This window comes from Physella acuta, unplaced genomic scaffold (assembly GCF_028476545.2).
Source record: "Physella acuta isolate Inbredline_101_S28 unplaced genomic scaffold, ASM2847654v3 ptg001666l, whole genome shotgun sequence".
Taxonomy (NCBI): domain Eukaryota; kingdom Metazoa; phylum Mollusca; class Gastropoda; family Physidae; genus Physella; species Physella acuta.
Genome location: NW_026733179.1, coordinates 126,209 through 146,554, shown reverse-complemented (window position 1 = coordinate 146,554; position 20,346 = coordinate 126,209). Strand labels below are relative to the sequence as shown.

General features: G+C 42.1%; 1 protein-coding gene across 1 annotated transcript; it reads left to right on the top strand.

Annotated features, from left to right (window-relative positions):
• Nucleotides 1-381: 381 nt before the first annotated feature.
• On the top strand, nt 382-19,327 carry LOC131929738 (uncharacterized). Its single transcript, XM_059286087.1, has 4 exons — nt 382-730; nt 13,261-13,641; nt 16,211-16,328; nt 17,987-19,327. Exons 2-4 carry the CDS (start codon nt 13,451-13,453, stop codon nt 19,139-19,141), a joined length of 1,464 nt encoding a protein of 487 aa, XP_059142070.1. The 5' UTR covers nt 382-730; nt 13,261-13,450; the 3' UTR covers nt 19,142-19,327.
• Nucleotides 19,328-20,346: the final 1,019 nt, after the last annotated feature.

Sequence of the window (20,346 nt, the reverse complement as noted above, 5' to 3'; positions counted from 1 at the left end):
ACCCCCCAGTAAACAGATATTTGTCAGGTGTCATTGAGCCAACTCAGCTGTTATGGGTACCTGGCTCAACTTGGGAAATGTAAAAGAGACCCGGCATTGTTCCTACTACAAAATGTTTTTTTTCTTGGTGATCGCTGGTCGTTTTACTCTTCTTATCCGCCCTCTCGACATTGCTATAAGGGTCAGTGCTAGGATAAAGGTCAGAGCTGAGTTAGTAGCAACACTAGAGCCATGGTTAGGATGGTTACGGTTATTTATAATAGCAATACTAAGCTAAATTTAAATTTTATTTCACTGCGACTTGGCGCTATTTTTACAACTGATAAATCAAATTTCAATTTTCTGAATCATCCAGCTCTAGGCCACTTTAAAAAAAAAAAAGAAAAAAAAAAGAAAAGAAAAAAAAGCCAAATTTAGTTTTCGCACGATATCTGGACAATTAAATTTTGGCTCTCGGCCGATCAACTACCTCAGCCGTTGAAAGATGGAGAAACGGCGGGAAACGGAACCCTCGCTCACGTGACTCGTCATCTGCTGCCTGCCCGTGGTTGCACGAGCTCACATAATCTCCTACCCACAGCGCCACCAAACGGGACAGACATTCCGAGTTCTAAATTTAGACGGCGCGTGGATGATAGTGCCAGGTTTTTTAATTTCAAACTTTTGTGGGGGAAAAAAAAGTTAAAACAAGAAATGTGTTGTATTTAACTGCCAGATACTGAACTGCACGGTGAGTTAATTTTAAAGTAATATTTTAACAGTGTTTTTTATTCTAGTTTAGCTGATCTTTCTAAATTCTATAACAAAAACAAATTCACTAATTTCAGTTTTTAAAAGAATGTTTTTTTTTTTACATGTTTAGTGTTATATAGGATTATTATGTTATGGTTGCAGTATATGCATCTATTATAACATTTAAGATTTTTTTTTAAAGCTGTGGTATCAGTGCTTGTAGGTTAGTGTCTAAAATAGAATTACCGTAAAGATGTTAAAAAGTTAGTCAGTGGTAAAATGAAAAATAAAAGCTAGTCTTTTTTTTATGAAAGCATAATGATCTACATCTATTATATGTGTAAAACGTCTTTTATGTTTTTAATTTTTTTTAGTATTACATGTTTTTACATGGTATTTATTAACTTTGTTGTAATTTTTAGAAAAATTAAGTTTTGTATGCTTTACGTTTTATATACTTCAGATGCGTATGCTGTAAGTTTTGTAAGCTGTAATTTTTGTATAGTGTAATTTGTAAAGTTTTCATGCTGTAGCTTTGGTATGGTTTAATTTAGTTACCAACAACGGCCTAGATAATCTACCCTACTACTTCAAACACAACACCTTACTTTTGTAGTTTTATTTTTTTGTTTCTAATTACGTTTCTGGCTGAGTACTCTCCGCATGCACATTTGTATCAAAGCTTTATACAGGGGTGCAGTTGCTGTAGGTGAGTGCTGTGGAACGTCGGATAGGCACGTGTCTCTAATATCGCGAGCTGGCAATGGTTGCACGTGATTGTAACACGCGTGATTGTGGCACATGTGCAGAGAGATGCTGCTCACGTTGTGTCGACATAGGGGGAATGTTGTCAGATGTTGGTTGTGATGTGTGGGGAATCGAGGTGTGTTGGGTGATGGTAAGATGGGCGATGGTAAGATGGGCGATGGTAAGATGGGCGATGGTAAGATGGGCGATGGTAAGATGGGCGATGGTAAGATGGGCGATGGTAAGATGGGTGATGGTAAGATGGGCAATGGTAAGATGGGCGATGGTAAGATGGGCGATGGTAAGATGGGCGATGGTAAGATGGACGAAGGTATGATGGGTGATGGTAAGATGAGTGAAGGTAAGATGAGTGAAGGTAAGATGGACGATGGTAAACTAGGTGAAGGTAAGATGGGCGATGGTAAGATGGGCGATGGTAAGATGGGCGATGGTAAGATGGGCGATGGTAAGATGGGCGATGGTAAGATGGGTGATGGTAAGATGGGGATGGTAAGATGGGCGATGGTAAGATGGGCGATGGTAAGATGGGCGATGGTAAGATGGGTGATGGTAAGATGGGCAATGGTAAGATGGGCGATGGTAAGATGGGCGATGGTAAGATGGGCGATGGTAAGATGGGCGAAGGTAAAGTAGGCGATGGTAATGTGGGTGATGGTAAGATGGGCGATGGTAAGATGGGCGATGGTAAGATGGGCGATGGTAAGATGGGCGAAGGTAAAGTAGGCGATGGTAATGTGGGTGATGGTAAGATGGGCGATGGTAAGATGGGCGATGGTAATGTGGGTGATGGTAAGATGGGCGATGGTAAGATGGGTGAAGGTAAGATGGGCGATGGTTAGATGGGTGAAGGTAAGATGGGCGATGGTAAGATGGACGATGGTAATGTGGGTGATGGTAAGATGGGCGATGGTAAGATGTGCGATGGTAATGTGGGTGATGGTAAGATGGGCGATGGTAAGGTGGGTGATGGTGAATTGGGCGATGGTAAGATGGGCGATGGTAAGATGGGTGATGGTAAGATGGGTGATGTTAAGATGGGCGATGGTAAGATGGGCGATGGTAAGATGGGCGAAGGTAAGATAGGTGATGGTATGATGGGCGATGGTAAGATGGGTGATGGTAAGGTGGGCGATGGTAAGATGGGTGATGGTAAGATGGGCGATGGTAAGATGGGCGATGGTAAGATGGGCGAAGGTAAGATAGGTGATGGTATGATGGGCGATGGTAAGATGGGTGATGGTAAGGTGGGCGATGGTAAGATGGGTGATGGTAAGATGGGCGATGGTAAGATGGGCGATGGTAAGATGGGCGATGGTAAGATGGGCGAAGGTAAGATAGGTGATGGTATGATGGGCGATGGTAAGATGGGTGATGGTAAGGTGGGCGATGGTAAGATGGGCGATGGTAAGATGGGCGAAGGTAAGATAGGTGATGGTATGATGGGCGATGGTAAGGTGGGCGATGGTAAGATGAGCGATGGTAAGATGGGTGATGTAAGATGGGCGATGGTAAGATGGGCGATGGTAAGATGGGCGATGGTAAGATGGGCGAAGGTAAGATAGGTGATGGTATGATGGGCGATGGTAAGATGGGCGAAGGTAAGATGGGCGAAGGTAAGATGGGCAATGGTATGATGGGCAATGGTAACATGGGCGAAGGGTAAGCTGGGCGAAAGTAATATGGGTAAAAAAAATGGCCGAAGGTAAGATGGGCGATGGTAAGATTATCGTAGTTAAGCTGGGCAAAGAAAGTAAGATTGACGAAGGGAAAACTGGGTGGTATTGCCATGTCGAAAGTAAACTAGATAAAAGTACGCTGGACGAAAATATTTTGGGCTCTGACACATTGGGCGACAGTGAAGTGTTGATGGTCCACTGATCAATAATGCACCGAGTGACATCGCATAGGACGACTCAAACCCGAACTGGGTGAATTTAAATTTGTCGAGGGTGAACTTAGTGAGGCCCAAGGTTTCTGTCAGTGAGGTCACAGTGGTGGATATTGTATTGGTGGATATTGTATTGGTGGATATTGTATTGGTGGATATTGTATTGGTGGATATTGTATTGGTTCAAAGTTGGCTTTATAGAATTGTTAATATTTTATTGAACCAAAGCTAGAACCACCGCGCTAGCCTTGATGCAATGATGACAGAAAGATTGTAGAATGTGGTCACTAAGCTAGGATGTATTGTCATCTTACACTAGTAAAAGAATTTAAACAGAAACTCTATACGTCCATACTTTTACCACTGTTTATAGAGGATGTGACACCACGAGTCACATAAAGTCACAATAACAAATCCAGACCCCGACCAGAAATTCAACTACTCCACAAATACCTGGATTAAAATAAGACCAAGCATGTTTTTAATCACTTTTATTCCTAGCAAACATAGAATTTTACCTCACGTTGCTTGACCCCCTTCTTCGCATAACACATTTCAAAGGGTGTGAACCTCCCCCCCCCCAGATGAGTCAGGTTAATTACGGACGATTCCTAATGAGGTCTTCAATAGTAGAATTAATTACCTTTGAATATTATATGACGTTTTTTTATTAGCTAAAATGTTGTTTTTTAAATTAAAATAAACTCCATCGATGTTTTATACAGACGAACACATGATAATAATAAAAACAAAAAATATATATTTTATTTTCGTTTTTCGGAAATTTAACAAAAACAAAAACAAAAAAGCAACTAAAAAACTAGAATAACTTGTCAATGCCTAATTAGTTCTCTGGCGTACAGTCCATTCCCCCCCCCCCCCCGTCTAAAGTTTAATTTCCTGCACAGAACGTCTGCTGTGGGTACCTGTGACCTCAGGTAAGTCTGGCATCCACCGTGCTAGACAAGTGGTGCCGCATCGGCTGAAATAGTTCCAGCCTTCGTCACACGGGGCATGGGAACTGCATGTCACATTGCTGCACCCCCACACATACCTCACACACACGTCCACCCCTACCCCCACACATGTCACATTGCCGCACCCCCACACATTACTCACACACACGTCCACCACCCACCCCCACACATGTCACATTGCCGCACCCACACACATACCTCACACACACCCCCACCCCCACCCCCACACATGTCACATTGCCGCACCCCCACACATTACTCACACACACGTCCACCACCCACCCCCACATATACCTCACACACACGTCCACCCCCTACCCACACATGTCACATTGCCGCACCCCCACACATTACTCACACACACGTCCACCACCCACCCCCACACATGTCACATTGCCGCACCCCCACATATTACTCACACACACGTCCACCACCCACCCCCACACATGTCACATTGCCGCACCCCCACACATTACTCACACACACGTCCACCACCCACCCCCACACATGTCACATTGCCGCACCCCCACATATTACTCACACACACGTCCACCACCCACCCCCACACATGTCACATTGCCGCACCCCCACACATTACTCACACACACGTCCACCACCCACCCCCACACATGTCACATTGCCGCACCCCCACACATTACTCACACACACGTCCACCACCCACCCCCACACATGTCACATTGCCGCACCCCCACACATTACTCACACACACGTCCACCACCCACCCCCACACATGTCACATTGCCGCACCCCCACATATTACTCACACACACGTCCACCACCCACCCCCACACATGTCACATTGCCGCACCCCCACACATTACTCACACACACGTCCACCACCCACCCCCACACATGTCACATTGCCGCACCCCCACACATACCTGACCCACACGTCCACCCCACATGACACTTTGCCGCACCCCCACACATTACTCGCACTCACGTCCACCCCACCCCACATGTCACATTGACGCACCCCCACGCATAACTCTCACGACATAAATACCTCACATACATGTTATGTCTCTGCAGCCCCCCCCCCACACATACACGACACACCGCTACAACCCTTAATACTGCACACACATCATACAACCCCACCCTCTCACCGCCACACTTAAAACATCACCCACACATATTCACTCATGACCCATCACCCACCCACCTCTCTATATACCGCTCACACATTACCCCACAAAAAACCTCACACTTTAGAACCAGAACTTAATCGCTGCCTCCCTTACCCACTATTTTAAAACGCAATCACAACCAAACACATACACACGGAGCTTCACACACCCAGTCATACACATACATAGTCACACACACTCTTATCCACATTCACACACTCACACTAACAACACCCTCAAGCGCTCACACAGCCGTTGATTCATTCAGAATCACACGTAATTAAATTTGATTTTATAACACACATTAAACGAAAATATACTTTCAATCCCCACCTCTATATACACCCCCACTTCACACCCCCCCCGCACACTTGCCAGCGTCCCGCACACCTCCACACAATTTATAAACACGTTAATTAAACAAACGTATCACGTGACTAACTCATACCACCCGCTTTACTTCACGCGCAAGATTCACGCGGTTGTGTGTAAATAAACTAATTATAATGAATGCTAATGAGTTTAAGGATGATAACCCAGACACCACCATACCCAGCCGTACACCTACCCACCCCACAAGCATATTCACTCATCCATCCACCCAGCCACCCACCCCACTAGACCACCCTACCCACCTCCCACCTGACAAGACGCCCCATTTCCCACCATGTACGTGGCTAGTTTACACCCCATGAGATAACACGAGATTTGGTAGCCCATCTTATGAAACAGATGAAATACATTACTCTGATTTTGTTACCAGAAACGAACTTTCATTTTATAACAACGTTAATTAATTGGACAAATGTGAAGCGTTAGCTCGTCTTGAATAATTACTAGCATCATATATATATATATATATATATATATATATATATATATATATATACATAAAATATATATTATTTTTTATAGTTTATAGTTTCTTCGTTAAGCATATTATTTAACTTTTAAGACTAACAAAGATATATAGACTAAGACCAAAAAGCCGAGGCGTGGGCAGTAGGGGAGCAGTGGGACTGTTCACTCCCCCTGCGAATTTTTTTTTTCAAAAATGGTCTTCTTTTAAAAAAAAAATTAATAAAAATTTCTAAACGAAAACTAGCATTAAAAAGAAATGTGTCTAAATTTTGAGAATAAACTGAAACGTTAGCGCTGTTTTTGTTTACACCTCTCCCCTTATATAAAACCAACATAACTACACATTTTTTCACAGCGGACATTTTAACAATATTAATACCATGTGTGAGCATTCAATAAGTCAAACATGAATCTGTTCACCAATCAAATAGATAAAATCAGAGCGTGTATCAAAGTAAAATATAATCTCAAATTGAGCGAGATTTACTTAAGGAACATTTATGTGTTGAATATGACACCCAGTGTTTGAAGCCTCTGTTTAGTGATGTTGGATAAATACAAGACCCAGAAACACCAAGTTAAAAATTGGTGTGCTGTCCCCGGCAGAGCCCCTGATTCTGGCTCTCTCATTGGCGTCACGCTTCTGTAGTCTCAATAATTCGTGTATTTATTATTCTATGGTTGTAAAACGTATTTAGACGCCTATGACAAAGAGAACCTGCTGTAATAATAAGTTGCTAGTGACGCACAAACCAAGTGGTGTAGCGACCCATTTCGGTGCATGGTGAGAACTATCCTTTTGCGCCCCCCCCCCTCCAGTTTATATATTTATTCACGTTGTAAAAAGGTTTATACTAGTCGCTGTCCCTTAATATTTTGGTATCTCACAACTTAACTTCTTCTGGGTATAATTCAGCTGTTTGGTTCACCTAGTGGTCGGCGCCCTACGGTGCCCCCACCCGCCTTCCCCTAGTTACGCCACTGACAACCACCAACGTGGGAACCATTGATACCACACGACTACCAAAACACCAACCTACACCAAAACTTGCTAGCGGTCCCACAACCACCAAAACGAGAACCACTGATACACACCAATCTACACCAAAACTTGCTAGCGACCCCACAACCATCACAACCCCCACAACCACCAACATGAGAACCTCTGATAAACACCAACCTACACCACAGCTTGCTAACGACCCCCACAACCACCAACATGAGAACCACTGATACACACCAACCGACACCACAACTTGCTAACAACCCCCACAACCACCAACACGAGAACCTCTAGCACCGTTCTCCTGCCAAAAGCGCACCCTTGTCACACAACAAACACAACAAGACGAGACTAGCGGCACCAACTGTGTTCCCACAGATTCTGCTGACTCAGCTCTTGCTAAATATTTCCTGCTCATGCGCACTCCGCCAGTGAACAACAAAAAAATTCCTCAGTTCAATTAAGTTCTCATCTATTTTCACCAGTAACCCCTCCCCCCCCCTTCCCCTTCACAGTGGCTGTTGATGACAACAAGTGGTTCTAGACGAAGATGTCTTACCTGATTCTTACCTGTTTTGTTTTACCTGATTTAACCTCTTTTCTCACTGAGTCTTACCTGCTTCTTACCTGATTATCTGATTACTGAATATTACCTGATTCCTAATTATTACCTGATTCTTACCTGATTTCTGATTATTACCTGATTCTTGACTCTTACCTGACTAATTTTTACCTGATTTTTACCTGATTTTTACCTGATTTTTACTTGATTTTTTACCTGATTTTTACCTGATTTTTACCTGATTACTGATTAATACCCGATTCATATTTGTTTTCTTGTTCTTACCTGATTTTTACCTGATTACTGATAAATACCTGATTCTTATTTGTTTTTTTGTTCTTACCTGATTTTTACCTGATTTTACCCGATTCATGATTTTTACCTGCATCTTCTAATAATTTTAACCATATTATACTTGCCAAATTCTTCCCATTAAACATGAGTTTTACCTGATATTTACCTGTAGATTTACTTAGATTTACCTGGATCTTCCTGTCTGTCTATTCGACACGAAGCCGTATTGTTTAGTCTCCGATTAAGCTCTGATTGAGCTCTGATTAGCTCAGTGTTTAGTTAGACATCAATCGGCTTCAGAAAAATAAACATACAAACATCAGAACCCCCCCCCCCACCCCCACCCCTCCCCTCCTCCCCCCTGCTTAACCCAGTTGGCAAACTACTCGCAGGTTGATGAGTGATCAGCTGTTTTGAAAGTTCTAATGTAATAAACAAGACAATAGATATGTTGTAATATACAGACATACGTCATCGTATGAGAGTTTCCCCAGGGAGCCGGACTTTTGTCCGAAAGATATTTGCCTGAAGGTCGTTTGCCGGAATGAACGTTTGTCCGATTGAACGTTTGTTTTGGCTGACTGCAACAATTGTCCGAATGGACATTTTCCAAAATTCAACAATTGCTCGAATGGACAGGGGGCGGCGTGGTCGAGTCGGTACAGCTCATGGTTGCTAAACGAAAAGTCTCGAGATCGAACCAACCAATCTCCAAAATCAAACAACTGCTGCCTTGTAGTTTGTGCTTGGCTGGACAAAGGCTATGGAAGCAAATCCAAAAAGAAAAGCAGGCTGAAATCGGAGTCAATGGCGGATAACCAGTTGACACGTAATCCTTAATTGTGGTGGAGGCGTGGTCGAGTCGGCAAAAGCTCATGGTTGATAAATTCGAAAAAAATCTCGAGTTCGAACCCTCGAGCAGATAAGGCTCGATCCCTTCCAACACTAAAAATTAACCACGAAGAAGAAGAAGAAAGAAGCTCGAATGGACCTTTGCCAAAATTCAGCAATTGCTCGAATGGACGTTTGCCAAAATTCAGCAATTGCTCGAATGGACGTTTGCCAAAATTCAGCAAGTGCTCGAATGGACGTTTGCCAAAATTCAGCAATTGCTCGAATGGACGTTTGCCAAAATTCAGCAAGTGCTCGAATGGACGTTTGCCAAAATTCAAAAATTGCTCGAGTGGACGTTTGCCAAAATTCAACAATTGCTCGAATGGACGTTTGCCAAAATTCAACAATTGCTCAAATGGACGTTTGCCAAAATTCAGCAAGTGCTCGAATGGACGTTTGCCAAAATTCAAAAATTGCTCGAATGGACGTTTGCCAAAATTCAACAATTGCTCGAATGGACGTTTGCCAAAATTCAACAATTGCTCAAATGGACGTTTGCCAAAATTCAACTATGGTACTTCCATCACCTCCCCTTTCGCTTCCGTCATAGCAAATTGAACCAACACTTCACTTTAAAAAAAAATGATGTTTTAAAAAAAACATTTAATGAACACCTTAATTTCGAAATATAAACTAAAACAAAAAAAATATTATATTAACAAGTCTCCTTGGCTGTAAACAGGAATGGCCTAACTAAATATTTTCCTGACAGAGTTACCGAACTTCTCTAAGCGAGATAACTCCTGCATTTCCGTCTTTCTGTTATCAGCATTTGTTTAAAAAAAAAAAAAAACAACCCCATGAATGCTCGTCTTTCTCAACAGCTAAATATAGACTCGCGTGCTGTGTACGTAAATAACAAGATGCGTGCAAGTAAATGTTAAACCGTGGTTTAACCGCTGTTAAACACATTCGCGTGCGAACGTGTGAGTGCACATATTGCGTTGGTTTTTCTTTTAATTTCTATTTATAGCCATGAACAGCTGAAACAAAAATGCTGATTTTTTTTTTGTATTTATCCCCTAATTATACTGAAAAGTTTGCAACTGTTTATCTTCTTTACCTGTGCCAAAGACACATGGGACAGATGAAGTAGAGTTCATATGTTTCAGTGACATCGGCATATTATAGTGTGGTCAGCACTATGCCCAGCCGCCTTTGCTTTCTATAACGTGAGTTAGGTACCTAGCAGAGCTGGATGGACTCAGGGACGTTCTACTTACTTGAACCCGAATACGAACTCGAGACTTTCATGATAGCAGTCTAGCTCTCTACCATCCCTTTGCGTCTGATATATATATATATATATATATATATATATATATATATATATATATATATATATATATATATATACAACAACAACCGTGTTAGATATTGTTAGACGAACGCCGTCAAGTAACCATGGAAACATCTCTAATGAATGTATTAATTAGTATGACAGTCATGACTGTGAGTCCATTACCTAATCCTCCCCCCCCCCCCCCACCCCCCGGAGGCCGGGAAATGCCAAAGATTCCATCTTGAGATTTCTGAAAGTATGGGGTAAGAAAAGTTTATTTGTTTACAATACCTTGTAGACCTGAAGAAGCTACCCCAACTCTCCCCCTCCCCAATAATTCTAATGTAAACACTGTTTATGGGGCCATACTGTCTGTTGATATTCAAAACTTTGTACTAGCAATATTTATTCATGTCTTTTTTTTCTCTCTGATTCTGGTTTCTACCAGTATATTTCTAATTTGCTAGAACATTTAAATTTTGTGCAATATTTCAATTTGCGCAATTTATATTTTGTGTAAATTTTCATTAGTGTGCAATTTTACTTTTGCGCAATATCTATTGTGTGCAATTTTCCAGTTTTGGTCAATTTTTCGCGCACTTTTCATTATGAGCATTTTTCAATTTTGGGCAATTTTTATTTCTCTCAATTTTCAATATAGAGCAATTTTCTATTTTGAGCAATTTTTATTTCGGTCAGTTTTCACTATTGAGCAATTTTTATTTCGCTCAATTTTCACAATAGAGCAATTTTCCAGTGTGGACAATTTTTATTTCGCTCAATTTTCGTTTAAAATCCTGTTCAATGATTCTTCTACGACACATATATCAACGGTTGTAACAATTTTGCTTACTATAATCAAACCTCATTTTTATTCCATTTTCCCGCATAGTTCTGTTCGTGTTGTATACCAACAACTCAGACCATCCTCTAAAGACTAACCTGTCTGTAGATTGGCTTCACGTGGTTTTTGTCTGAGTTTCAGGCATCTCTAGCCCTAACCCTAACCCTACACCACCCACCCCCACCCAAAGAACGTCTACCGCTCTCTCCCCCCTCCTCCACCCACCCCCACCCCTCCGAACGAAAGAATTTATATAGAAAATATATACTTTTATCAGTCTCCGCCCACCGGAAAATTTCAATTAACCCCTCCCTCTCCCCCCACCCCCCGACGTGAAGAAAGTCTGAAAGAAACACTGGTTTTAGACTAATCTCTTATCGGTGATAGTATGTGTAAATAAAATAAAGCCTGACCAGGTCATATATCAATATTTACATAATACAGGCAGGATTAAAAACAGCTCTGTATAAATCTATCATAATAAATATGCGGACCAACACGCGTGGTTATAAATTATGGCAACTCTGCCTCGTCTAAATACCAATAAATCTGAAAATTTCCAGAAAGCATAGCAGAAATTTCTTGCTATTTTTTATACTCGGTGAGTCATGGAGATAATTATAATGGGGTGTTTTATGTTTGTGTTTAATGACGTCATGAAATGTGCTGAAGGTGATTGTTAAGTTTGTTGCGTAAATTATGGGATAGCTAGAAAAATGGACGAGCTATTAATGAGGTGTTTGAGTGGGTTATTAAGTCTGTTTTTGGTTTTGTAAGTTTGTTATGTTCTGTGTTTTGTCTATCTATAGTGTTTTGTTGCTGTGTATGATGGTTATGGATATCTGTGGCGGTTAACGCAATCTGTTCCAGTGGCGTAGCTAGAGGAAGGCGGGTGGGGCGGCCACCCCGGGCGCCGACCATAAGGGGGCGCCAAATGGGGTAGAAAAAATAATTTAAAAGCTCATCTTAAGCTGAAGTAATGAGTTATAAACAATCAAAGTTACGAGAATAAAATAAAAGACTTCACACAGTTATTTAAAAATGTTGTGACCCCGAAATAGAAAATGTTACGGGATAGTAACTGGTAAGAAGCGACACAAAGTTGTCCAACTTAGGGGGGGGGGGGGGCGCTTTTTCACAGACAGGAAATATAGAAATATTGGGAGAGAGGGCGCAAAATTGATAGTCCGCCCAGGGCGCCGAAATAGGTCGCTACGTCTCTGATCTGTTCTGAGGTTATGGCTAAGTGTAATATGGTGTGGCTATATGTGGTTTATTGTGGCTATATGTGGTGTATTGTGGCTATATGTGGTGTGTTGTGGTTATATGTGGTGTATTGTGGCTATATGTGGTGTATTGTGGCTATATGTGGTGTGTTGTAGCTATATGTGGTGTATTGTAGCTATCTGTGGTGTGTTGTAGCTATATGTGGTGTATTGTAGCTATCTGTGTGTATTGCAAATATTTGTGTGTATTGTGAATATCTGTTGTGTAGTGTAGCTATGTGTGGAGTGTTGTGGCTATCTGTGATGTAGAAGTCTATGGTGTGGATACCTGTATTGTGTCGTGGGTATAAATCTACTTTAATTCTAACGTGTCTACCATCAATCCACACCATTGGTGTCTGCTAGCCGTATCATTGGCATTAAAAACGGTCACGTGGCTCACCGTATGCTCACTTTTACGTGCGTTTAGCCGTTAAGGGGCGGGGTTGAGTGAGCACTCGATGCACGTGATACCCGTCCCACCTGGGTACCTGGGTTATCTCCCCTGTGAGATCTATTTATATCTAACGTTACACCAGATCAGGAAGGGAATGTGGCGCGGGGAGGGGAGGTAAAAATGTGTTGGGGGGGGGGGGGGGGGGGTTGTGGAGTGATGTGGGGAGGGGGGAGGGGACTTCCATCAATCCAGGTATTAGTTTAACTTATCTGAAGTTTATCAACTCGAAAGTCGATCGAATCCACCTAAAATATTTTTAAATTTTTATTTTTTATTTTTCAGAATGTCGGTCAGGCGTATGCGCAAGGTGAAGGTTGGATACTGAACTTGACATTGGCTGAATTGGTTATGTCAAGACTTCAACCCCCCGTCTTAACTCAACCAAGTGTTTAAAGATTTGGGTCACATTACGTTGGATTAGTGATCAACACTCACAGCGTGTGACCCGGGGGTCAACTATTCGACCTTGAGAATGTGTTTCCTGGTTGACGATGACGAGCCCGGGGGTGGGTCCCGGGGTGGGTCCCCCAAGCTGCAGCTGAAGAAACACCGGCGGTGGGTCGTCCCCCCGAGGGTCGTGATGGTCATCCTGGCCACGTCAATCATCTTGTTGTTCCTGGGGCTCATTCTGTTGGCCATCGGAGGCGGCATTGGCAGTCTAGTGTAAGTATGGATGTCAGACTTGGTCATTTTTCTTTGTTAACTCAACGTTGCTGAGTCTTTTCTAGTCACCTATGAGTGTTCTTCTTTATCAAACTATACTTGGCCATCTTGGCCATTTTCTACTTGGTCGTATGGTCTAATCTCTACTCGATCATCTAATCTCTACTTGGTCAACTGATGTAGTCACTACTTGGTAATCTTGTCTAATCTCTATTTAGTCATTTTGTCTATTTTAGCTTGGCTATCTTGTCTACGCTCTACTTGGCCATTTTGCCTACTCTCTACTTGATCATCTTGTCTAATCTCTACTTGGTCATTTTGTCTAATCTCTACTTGGTCATCTTATCTAATCTCTACTTGGTCATCTTATCTAATCTCTACTTGGTCATCTTATCTAATCTCTACTTGGTCATCTTGTCTAATCTCTACTTAGCCGTCTTGTCTAATATCTACTTATTAATCTTGTCTAATCTCTACTTGGTCATCTTGTCTAATCCCCAAATGTTCATCGATCTAGTTTTATTGCTTAATCTTTTCTTTACCTGATCTTTACCTGTTCACCTTATATATCTATTACATCATCTTCATTTTTTATTGATCGACCAACTTTGAAGTACATTTTTATATACACCTTCTAAACAAAATCTTCGTGAATCCGATTAAAAAAAAGATGAAAAAATAAAAATAAATAAAATGACCTTAATCACCAACTTCACAAATCTACGTAAATGCCTTAAAACAAATGACCTTAACCACCAACTTCACAAATCTACTTAAATCCCTTAAAACAAACGGCATTAATCACCAACTTCACAAATCTACTTAAATCCCTTAAAACAAATGAGCTTAACCACCAACTTCACAAATCTACTTAAATCCCTTAAAACAAATGACCTTAACCACCAACTTCACAAATCTACTTAAATCCCTTAAAACAAATAACCTTAACCACCAACTTCACAAATCTACTTAAATCCATTAAAACAAATGACCTCAACCACCAACTTCACAAATCTACTTAAATCCCCTAAAACAAATAACCTTAACCACCAACTTCACAAATCTACTTAAATCCCTTAAAACAAATGACCTTAACCACCAACTTCACAAATCTACTTAAATCCCTTAAAACAAATGACCTCAACCACCAACTTCACAAATCTACTTAAATCCCTTAAAACAAATAACCTTAACCACCAACTTCACAAATCTACTTAAATCCCTTAAAACAAATGACCTCAACCACCAACTTCACAAATCTACTTAAATCCCTTAAAACAAATAACCTTAACCACCAACTTCACAAATCTACTTACATCCCTTAAAACAAATGAGCTTAACCACCAACTTCACAAATCTACTTAAATCCCTTAAAACAAACGACCTCAACCACCAACTTCACAAATCTACTTAAATCCCTTAAAACAAATGAGCTTAACCACCAACTTCACAAATCTACTTAAATCCCTTAAAACAAATGACCTCAACCACCAACTTCACAAATCTACTTAAATCCCTTAAAACAAATAACCTTAACCACCAACTACACAAATCTACTTAAATCCCTTAAAACAAATAACCTTAACCACCAACTTTACAAATCTACTTAAATCCCTTAAAACAAATAACCTTAACCACCAACTACACAAATCTACTTAAATCCCTTAAAACAAATAACCTTAACCACCAACTTCACAAATCTACTTAAATCCCTTAAAACAAATGACCTCAACCACCAACTTCACAAATCTACTTAAATCCCTTAAAACAAATAACCTTAACCACCAACTACACAAATCTACTTAAATCCCTTAAAACAAATAACCTTAACCACCAACTTCACAAATCTACTTAAATGCCTTAAAACAAATAACCTTAACCACCAACTTCACAAATCTACTTAAATCCCTTAAAACAAATGACCTCAACCACCAACTTCACAAATCTACTTAAATCCCTTAAAACAAATAACCTTAACCACCAACTTCACAAATCTACTTAAATCCCTTAAAACAAATAACCTTAACCACCAACTTCACAAATCTACTTAAATGCCTTAAAACAAATGACCTTAACCACCAACTTCACAAATCTACTTAAACTACACAAATCTACTTAAATCCCTTAAAACAAATAACCTTAACCACCAACTTCACAAATCTACTTAAATGCCTTAAAACAAATAACCTTAACCACCAACTTCACAAATCTACTTAAATCCCTTAAAACAAATGACCTCAACCACCAACTTCACAAATCTACTTAAATCCCTTAAAACAAATAACCTTAACCACCAACTTCACAAATCTACTTAAATCCCTTAAAACAAATAACCTTAACCACCAACTTCACAAATCTACTTAAATGCCTTAAAACAAATGACCTTAACCACCAACTTCACAAATCTACTTAAATCCCTTAAAACAAATGACCTTAATCACCAACTACACAAATCTACCAGAATCCCATTTTTTAAAAAAGTGACCTAACCCCCCCCCCCCCCCCCCATTGACACCCACCTGTCCGCAAGTAAGTCTGGCACCTGACGTGTCCCCTGTATCTCCTGCAGGCTCCGTGTGATTGGCGGCATCATGCTGGGGTTCGCCCTCTCAGGTCTGCTCGTCTGTCTGTGTGTCTGTCAGCTGGCCTACTTTTTCTACGGGACCAGGGACCAGGATGTGCAGACGGTAGGTGGACGGTTGGATTGTTGGACGGTTGAGTTGTTGGACGGTTGAGTTGTTGGACCGTTGATTTGTTGGACGGTTGATTGGTTGGACGGTTGAGTTTTTGGACGGTTGATTGGTTGGACGGTTGATTGGTTGGACGGTTGAGTTGTTGGACGGTTGAGTTGTTGGACGGTTGATTGGTTGGACGGTTGATTGGTTGGACGGTTGAGTTGTTGGACGGTTGAGTTGTTGGACGGTTGAGTTGTTGGACGGTTGAGTTGTTGGACGGTTGAGTTGTTGGTCGGTTGAGTTGTTGGACCGTTGATTTGTTGGACGGTTGGTTTGTTGGACCGTTGATTTGTTGGACCGTTGATTTGTTGGACGTTTGATTTGTTGGACGGTTGAGTTGTTGGACGGTTGAGTTGTTGGACGGTTGAGTTGTTGGACGGTTGAGTTGTTTACAGTTGTTGGACGGGTGAGTTGTTGGACGGTTGAGTTGTTTACAGTTGTTGGACGGTTGAGTTGTTGGACGGTTGAGTTGTTGGACGGTTGAGTTGTTGGTCGGTTGAGTTGTTGGACGGTTGAGTTGTTGGACGGTTGAGTTTTTGGACGGTTGAGTTGTTTACAGTTGTTGGACGGTTGAGTTGTTGGTCGGTTGATTTGTTGGACCGTTGATTTGTTGGACGGTTGGTTTGTTGGACCGTTGATTTGTTGGACCGTTGATTTGTTGGACGTTTGATTTGTTGGACGGTTGAGTTGTTGGACGGTTGAGTTGTTGGACGGTTGAGTTGTTTACAGTTGTTGGACGGTTGAGTTGTTGGTCGGTTGATTTGTTGGACCGTTGATTTGTTGGACGGTTGGTTTGTTGGACCGTTGATTTGTTGGACCGTTGATTTGTTGGACGTTTGATTTGTTGGACGGTTGATTTGTTGGACGGTTGAGTTGTTGGACGGTTGAGTTGTTTACGGTTGTTGGACGGTTGATTTGTTGGACCGTTGATTTGTTGGACGGTTGATTTGTTGGACCGTTGATTTGTTGGACGTTTGATTTGTTGGACCGTTGATTTGTTGGACGGTTGAGTTGTTTACGGTTGTTGGACGGTTGAGTTGTTGGTCGGTTGATTTGTTGGACCGTTGATTTGTTGGACGGTTGGTTTGTTGGACCGTTGATTTGTTGGACCGTTGATTTGTTGGACGGTTGAGTTGTTGGACGGTTGAGTTGTTTACGGTTGTTGGACGGTTGAGTTGTTGGACGGTTGAGTTGTTGGACGGTTGAGTTGTTGGTCGGTTGATTTGTTGGACCGTTGATTTGTTGGACCGTTGATTTGTTGGACGGTTAGTTTGTTGGACGGTTGGTTTTTTGGACGGTTTATTTGTTGGACGGTTGAGTTGTTGGACGGTTGAGTTGTTGGACGGTTGAGTTGTTGGACGGTTAATTTGTTGGACGGTTGAGTTGTTGGACGATTGAGTTGTTGGACGGTCAAGGTGTTTGACGGTCAAGGTGTTGGACGGTCAAAGTGTTGGACGATTGAGTTGTTGGACGGTCAACGCGCTGGACGGTCAAAGTTTAAAGTATATATTTAACACATATTGGCTAAATTAAAAAAAATTAACATTTATTTTTATTCTAACTTCCTCCTGTATATTCTAAAAACATTTTTTTTCTGATTTTGTTCCCAGGAGTTCCAGTGGACGGACGAGTACATGACGGAGTCGCCTGGGTACGCCAGTATAGGCCGCCCTTCGGCCTTGAAGTCCGCCAACTCCACGCTCAACAGAAACGGCACCTTGGGTCAGAAAAAAGTGACCATGGCACCGGAAGTTGGACCCTACGGCGAGAGCCCGCCCAATGCCATGCAAGGGGGGAGCTTCGTCGTAGGGGGGCGCCAGCCTGATAGAAGTCCCTCCTTCTCCGGCGGGTTTTTTGGCGAGGGCGTTAAACACGACCCGCGGGGCGCCGGCGGTAGAACCGTCGGGGGCGCCGACGTCGGAACTGGCGGGATACGGATTTTACCGGCAGAACAGCCTTTTCCGTCACCCGGAAGTCAAGTGAGCCACAGCACGATTTCCGGAAGTCAAACGTACGCTGGGTCAATTGGAAGTCAACAAGCAGGATATGGCTCAGCCCAAGGTGGATACTCGGGGGGTGGAAGCTCCCTCGACACGTATGCGTATCCTAAAAGTGTTTCTATAATTAGCGGGAACGAGTCCGGGTACGCGGAATCTGGGTCAGGGTCACAGTACTCGACCTTGAGGTCCATCCCCGTCCAGCACGTCGTGACCCCGACCCAGCAGAGACCCACTCCACAGGACAGCGTCGACTACGCCCGCGTCAACAAACAACCCAAAAACATCCAAACCGTCAACATCGACGTCCAACCCCAGCGTGGCTACATCATCCACCAACCCGGGTTCACCCAACCCCAACCCGCCCACATCCAATACCAACCCGACGATTTCGACTACGACAACCCGGTAGAACGCACCCCCATGCTCCCACCAAAACAGAACCAGTCTCCCAACAGCTACCATCAACAACAAATGCAGTACCAACGCCAGCAACAGCAAGATCTTTACGCCCCGCGACAGATTCACCAACAGAGCCTGCAGCGTCAGTCCGCCGCCAGCCCATACACCACCCACCACCAGCAACAGCAACAGTACAGGACGTCCACTTCATCACCACAGCAGCAATCCGGCGGCTACGACGACATCCCGGAACCCCAGCCTCTGGTGTACCCCTCCGCGCGCCGCCCCATGACCTTTGAGCAGGTGTCATCATCCAAAATCAGCATGTACGACAACGTCCTAGCCGGTTTAAAGGACGACGAGTAAGGAGGATAAAAAAGATGATAAAACGATGACTGATGAATAATCGATACTGGATATCTAAAAGAAAATCAATCGAACATAGTGTGGGTTGTAGCCTCAGCTTAGGATTGGGCTCTTGCCTGTATTGGGCTATAGTTTGAATTGGGCTATAACTTGTATTGGGCTATAGCTTGTATTGTGCTATAGCTTGTATTGGGCTATAGCTTGTATTGTGCTATAGCTTGTATTGGGCTATAGTTTGAATTGGGATATAACTTGTATTGGGCTATAGCTTGTATTGTGCTATAGCTTGTATTGGGCTATAGCTTGTATTGTGCTATAGCTTGTATTGGGCTATAGCTTGAATTGGGCTTTTGAATATATTGGGCTCTTACCTGTATTGTGCTATAGCTTGTATCGGGCTATAGCTTGTATTGTGCTATAGCTTGTATTGGGCTATAGCTTGAATTGGGCTGTTGCCTGTATTGGGCTATAGCTTGTATTGGGCTATAGCTTGAATTGGGCTGTTGCCTGTATTGGGCTCTTACCTGTATTGTGCTATAGCTTGTATCGGGCTATAGCTATAGATGCTTGTGATGTGAGTGCACTAGCTCATGCGCTGAAAACATTCTGGTAGACCTTCTGTTTGCTGCCTTGATTGGTTAACTGGCTTTTTCTGGATAAAGTGGCATTCAGTGGATAATAAGTTTTTTTGCTGTAAGAAAATGGTCTTCCGTCAAAAGATGGCTTCCGACATTGAAATAAAAATATGGATTTTTTAAATACGACTTTTCTATGCAATATTTCAAGTCAATTTGTCGGGTTAATCTCCATGCTTGTGTGGACAATGGACATCTCACGTCATCGATCACACACATGCTCTCTTGTAAAAATGGACATTTGCTTTTTTTTACCATAGTAAAAATGGTCATTTACTTTTTTTTTACAATAGTAAAAATGGACATTTACATTTCTTACTCTACAACTATGGGTATTTCAAGTCAACTTACATGGTTAAAAATGGACATTTTTTTTCAAGGGGATAAAATATATAATTTCCTGGTGTCTCTCAAGCATTCGTTGTGTAACACATTCAAAACTTTACCTGAACTTTTCTAGATAGGAATATATTTTTATCTCCCTTAATGGATTTGTGTATGTAAGTTAAATTAAGAACTTAGTACTACAGAAAGTTACAAAAAAAATTCAAGACTGGCCTGTAATACAGG

Excerpts from the sequence above, each read along its gene's own strand:
- LOC131929738 (XM_059286087.1), top strand. The coding sequence starts at position 13,451 with ATGTGTTTCCTGGTTGACGATGACGAGCCCGGGGGTGGGTCCCGGGGT. Across the intron at positions 13,642-16,210 it reads GGCGGCATTGGCAGTCTAGT|GCTCCGTGTGATTGGCGGCA; the intron begins GTAAGTATGGAT and ends TATCTCCTGCAG. Across the intron at positions 16,329-17,986 it reads GGGACCAGGATGTGCAGACG|GAGTTCCAGTGGACGGACGA; the intron begins GTAGGTGGACGG and ends TTTTGTTCCCAG.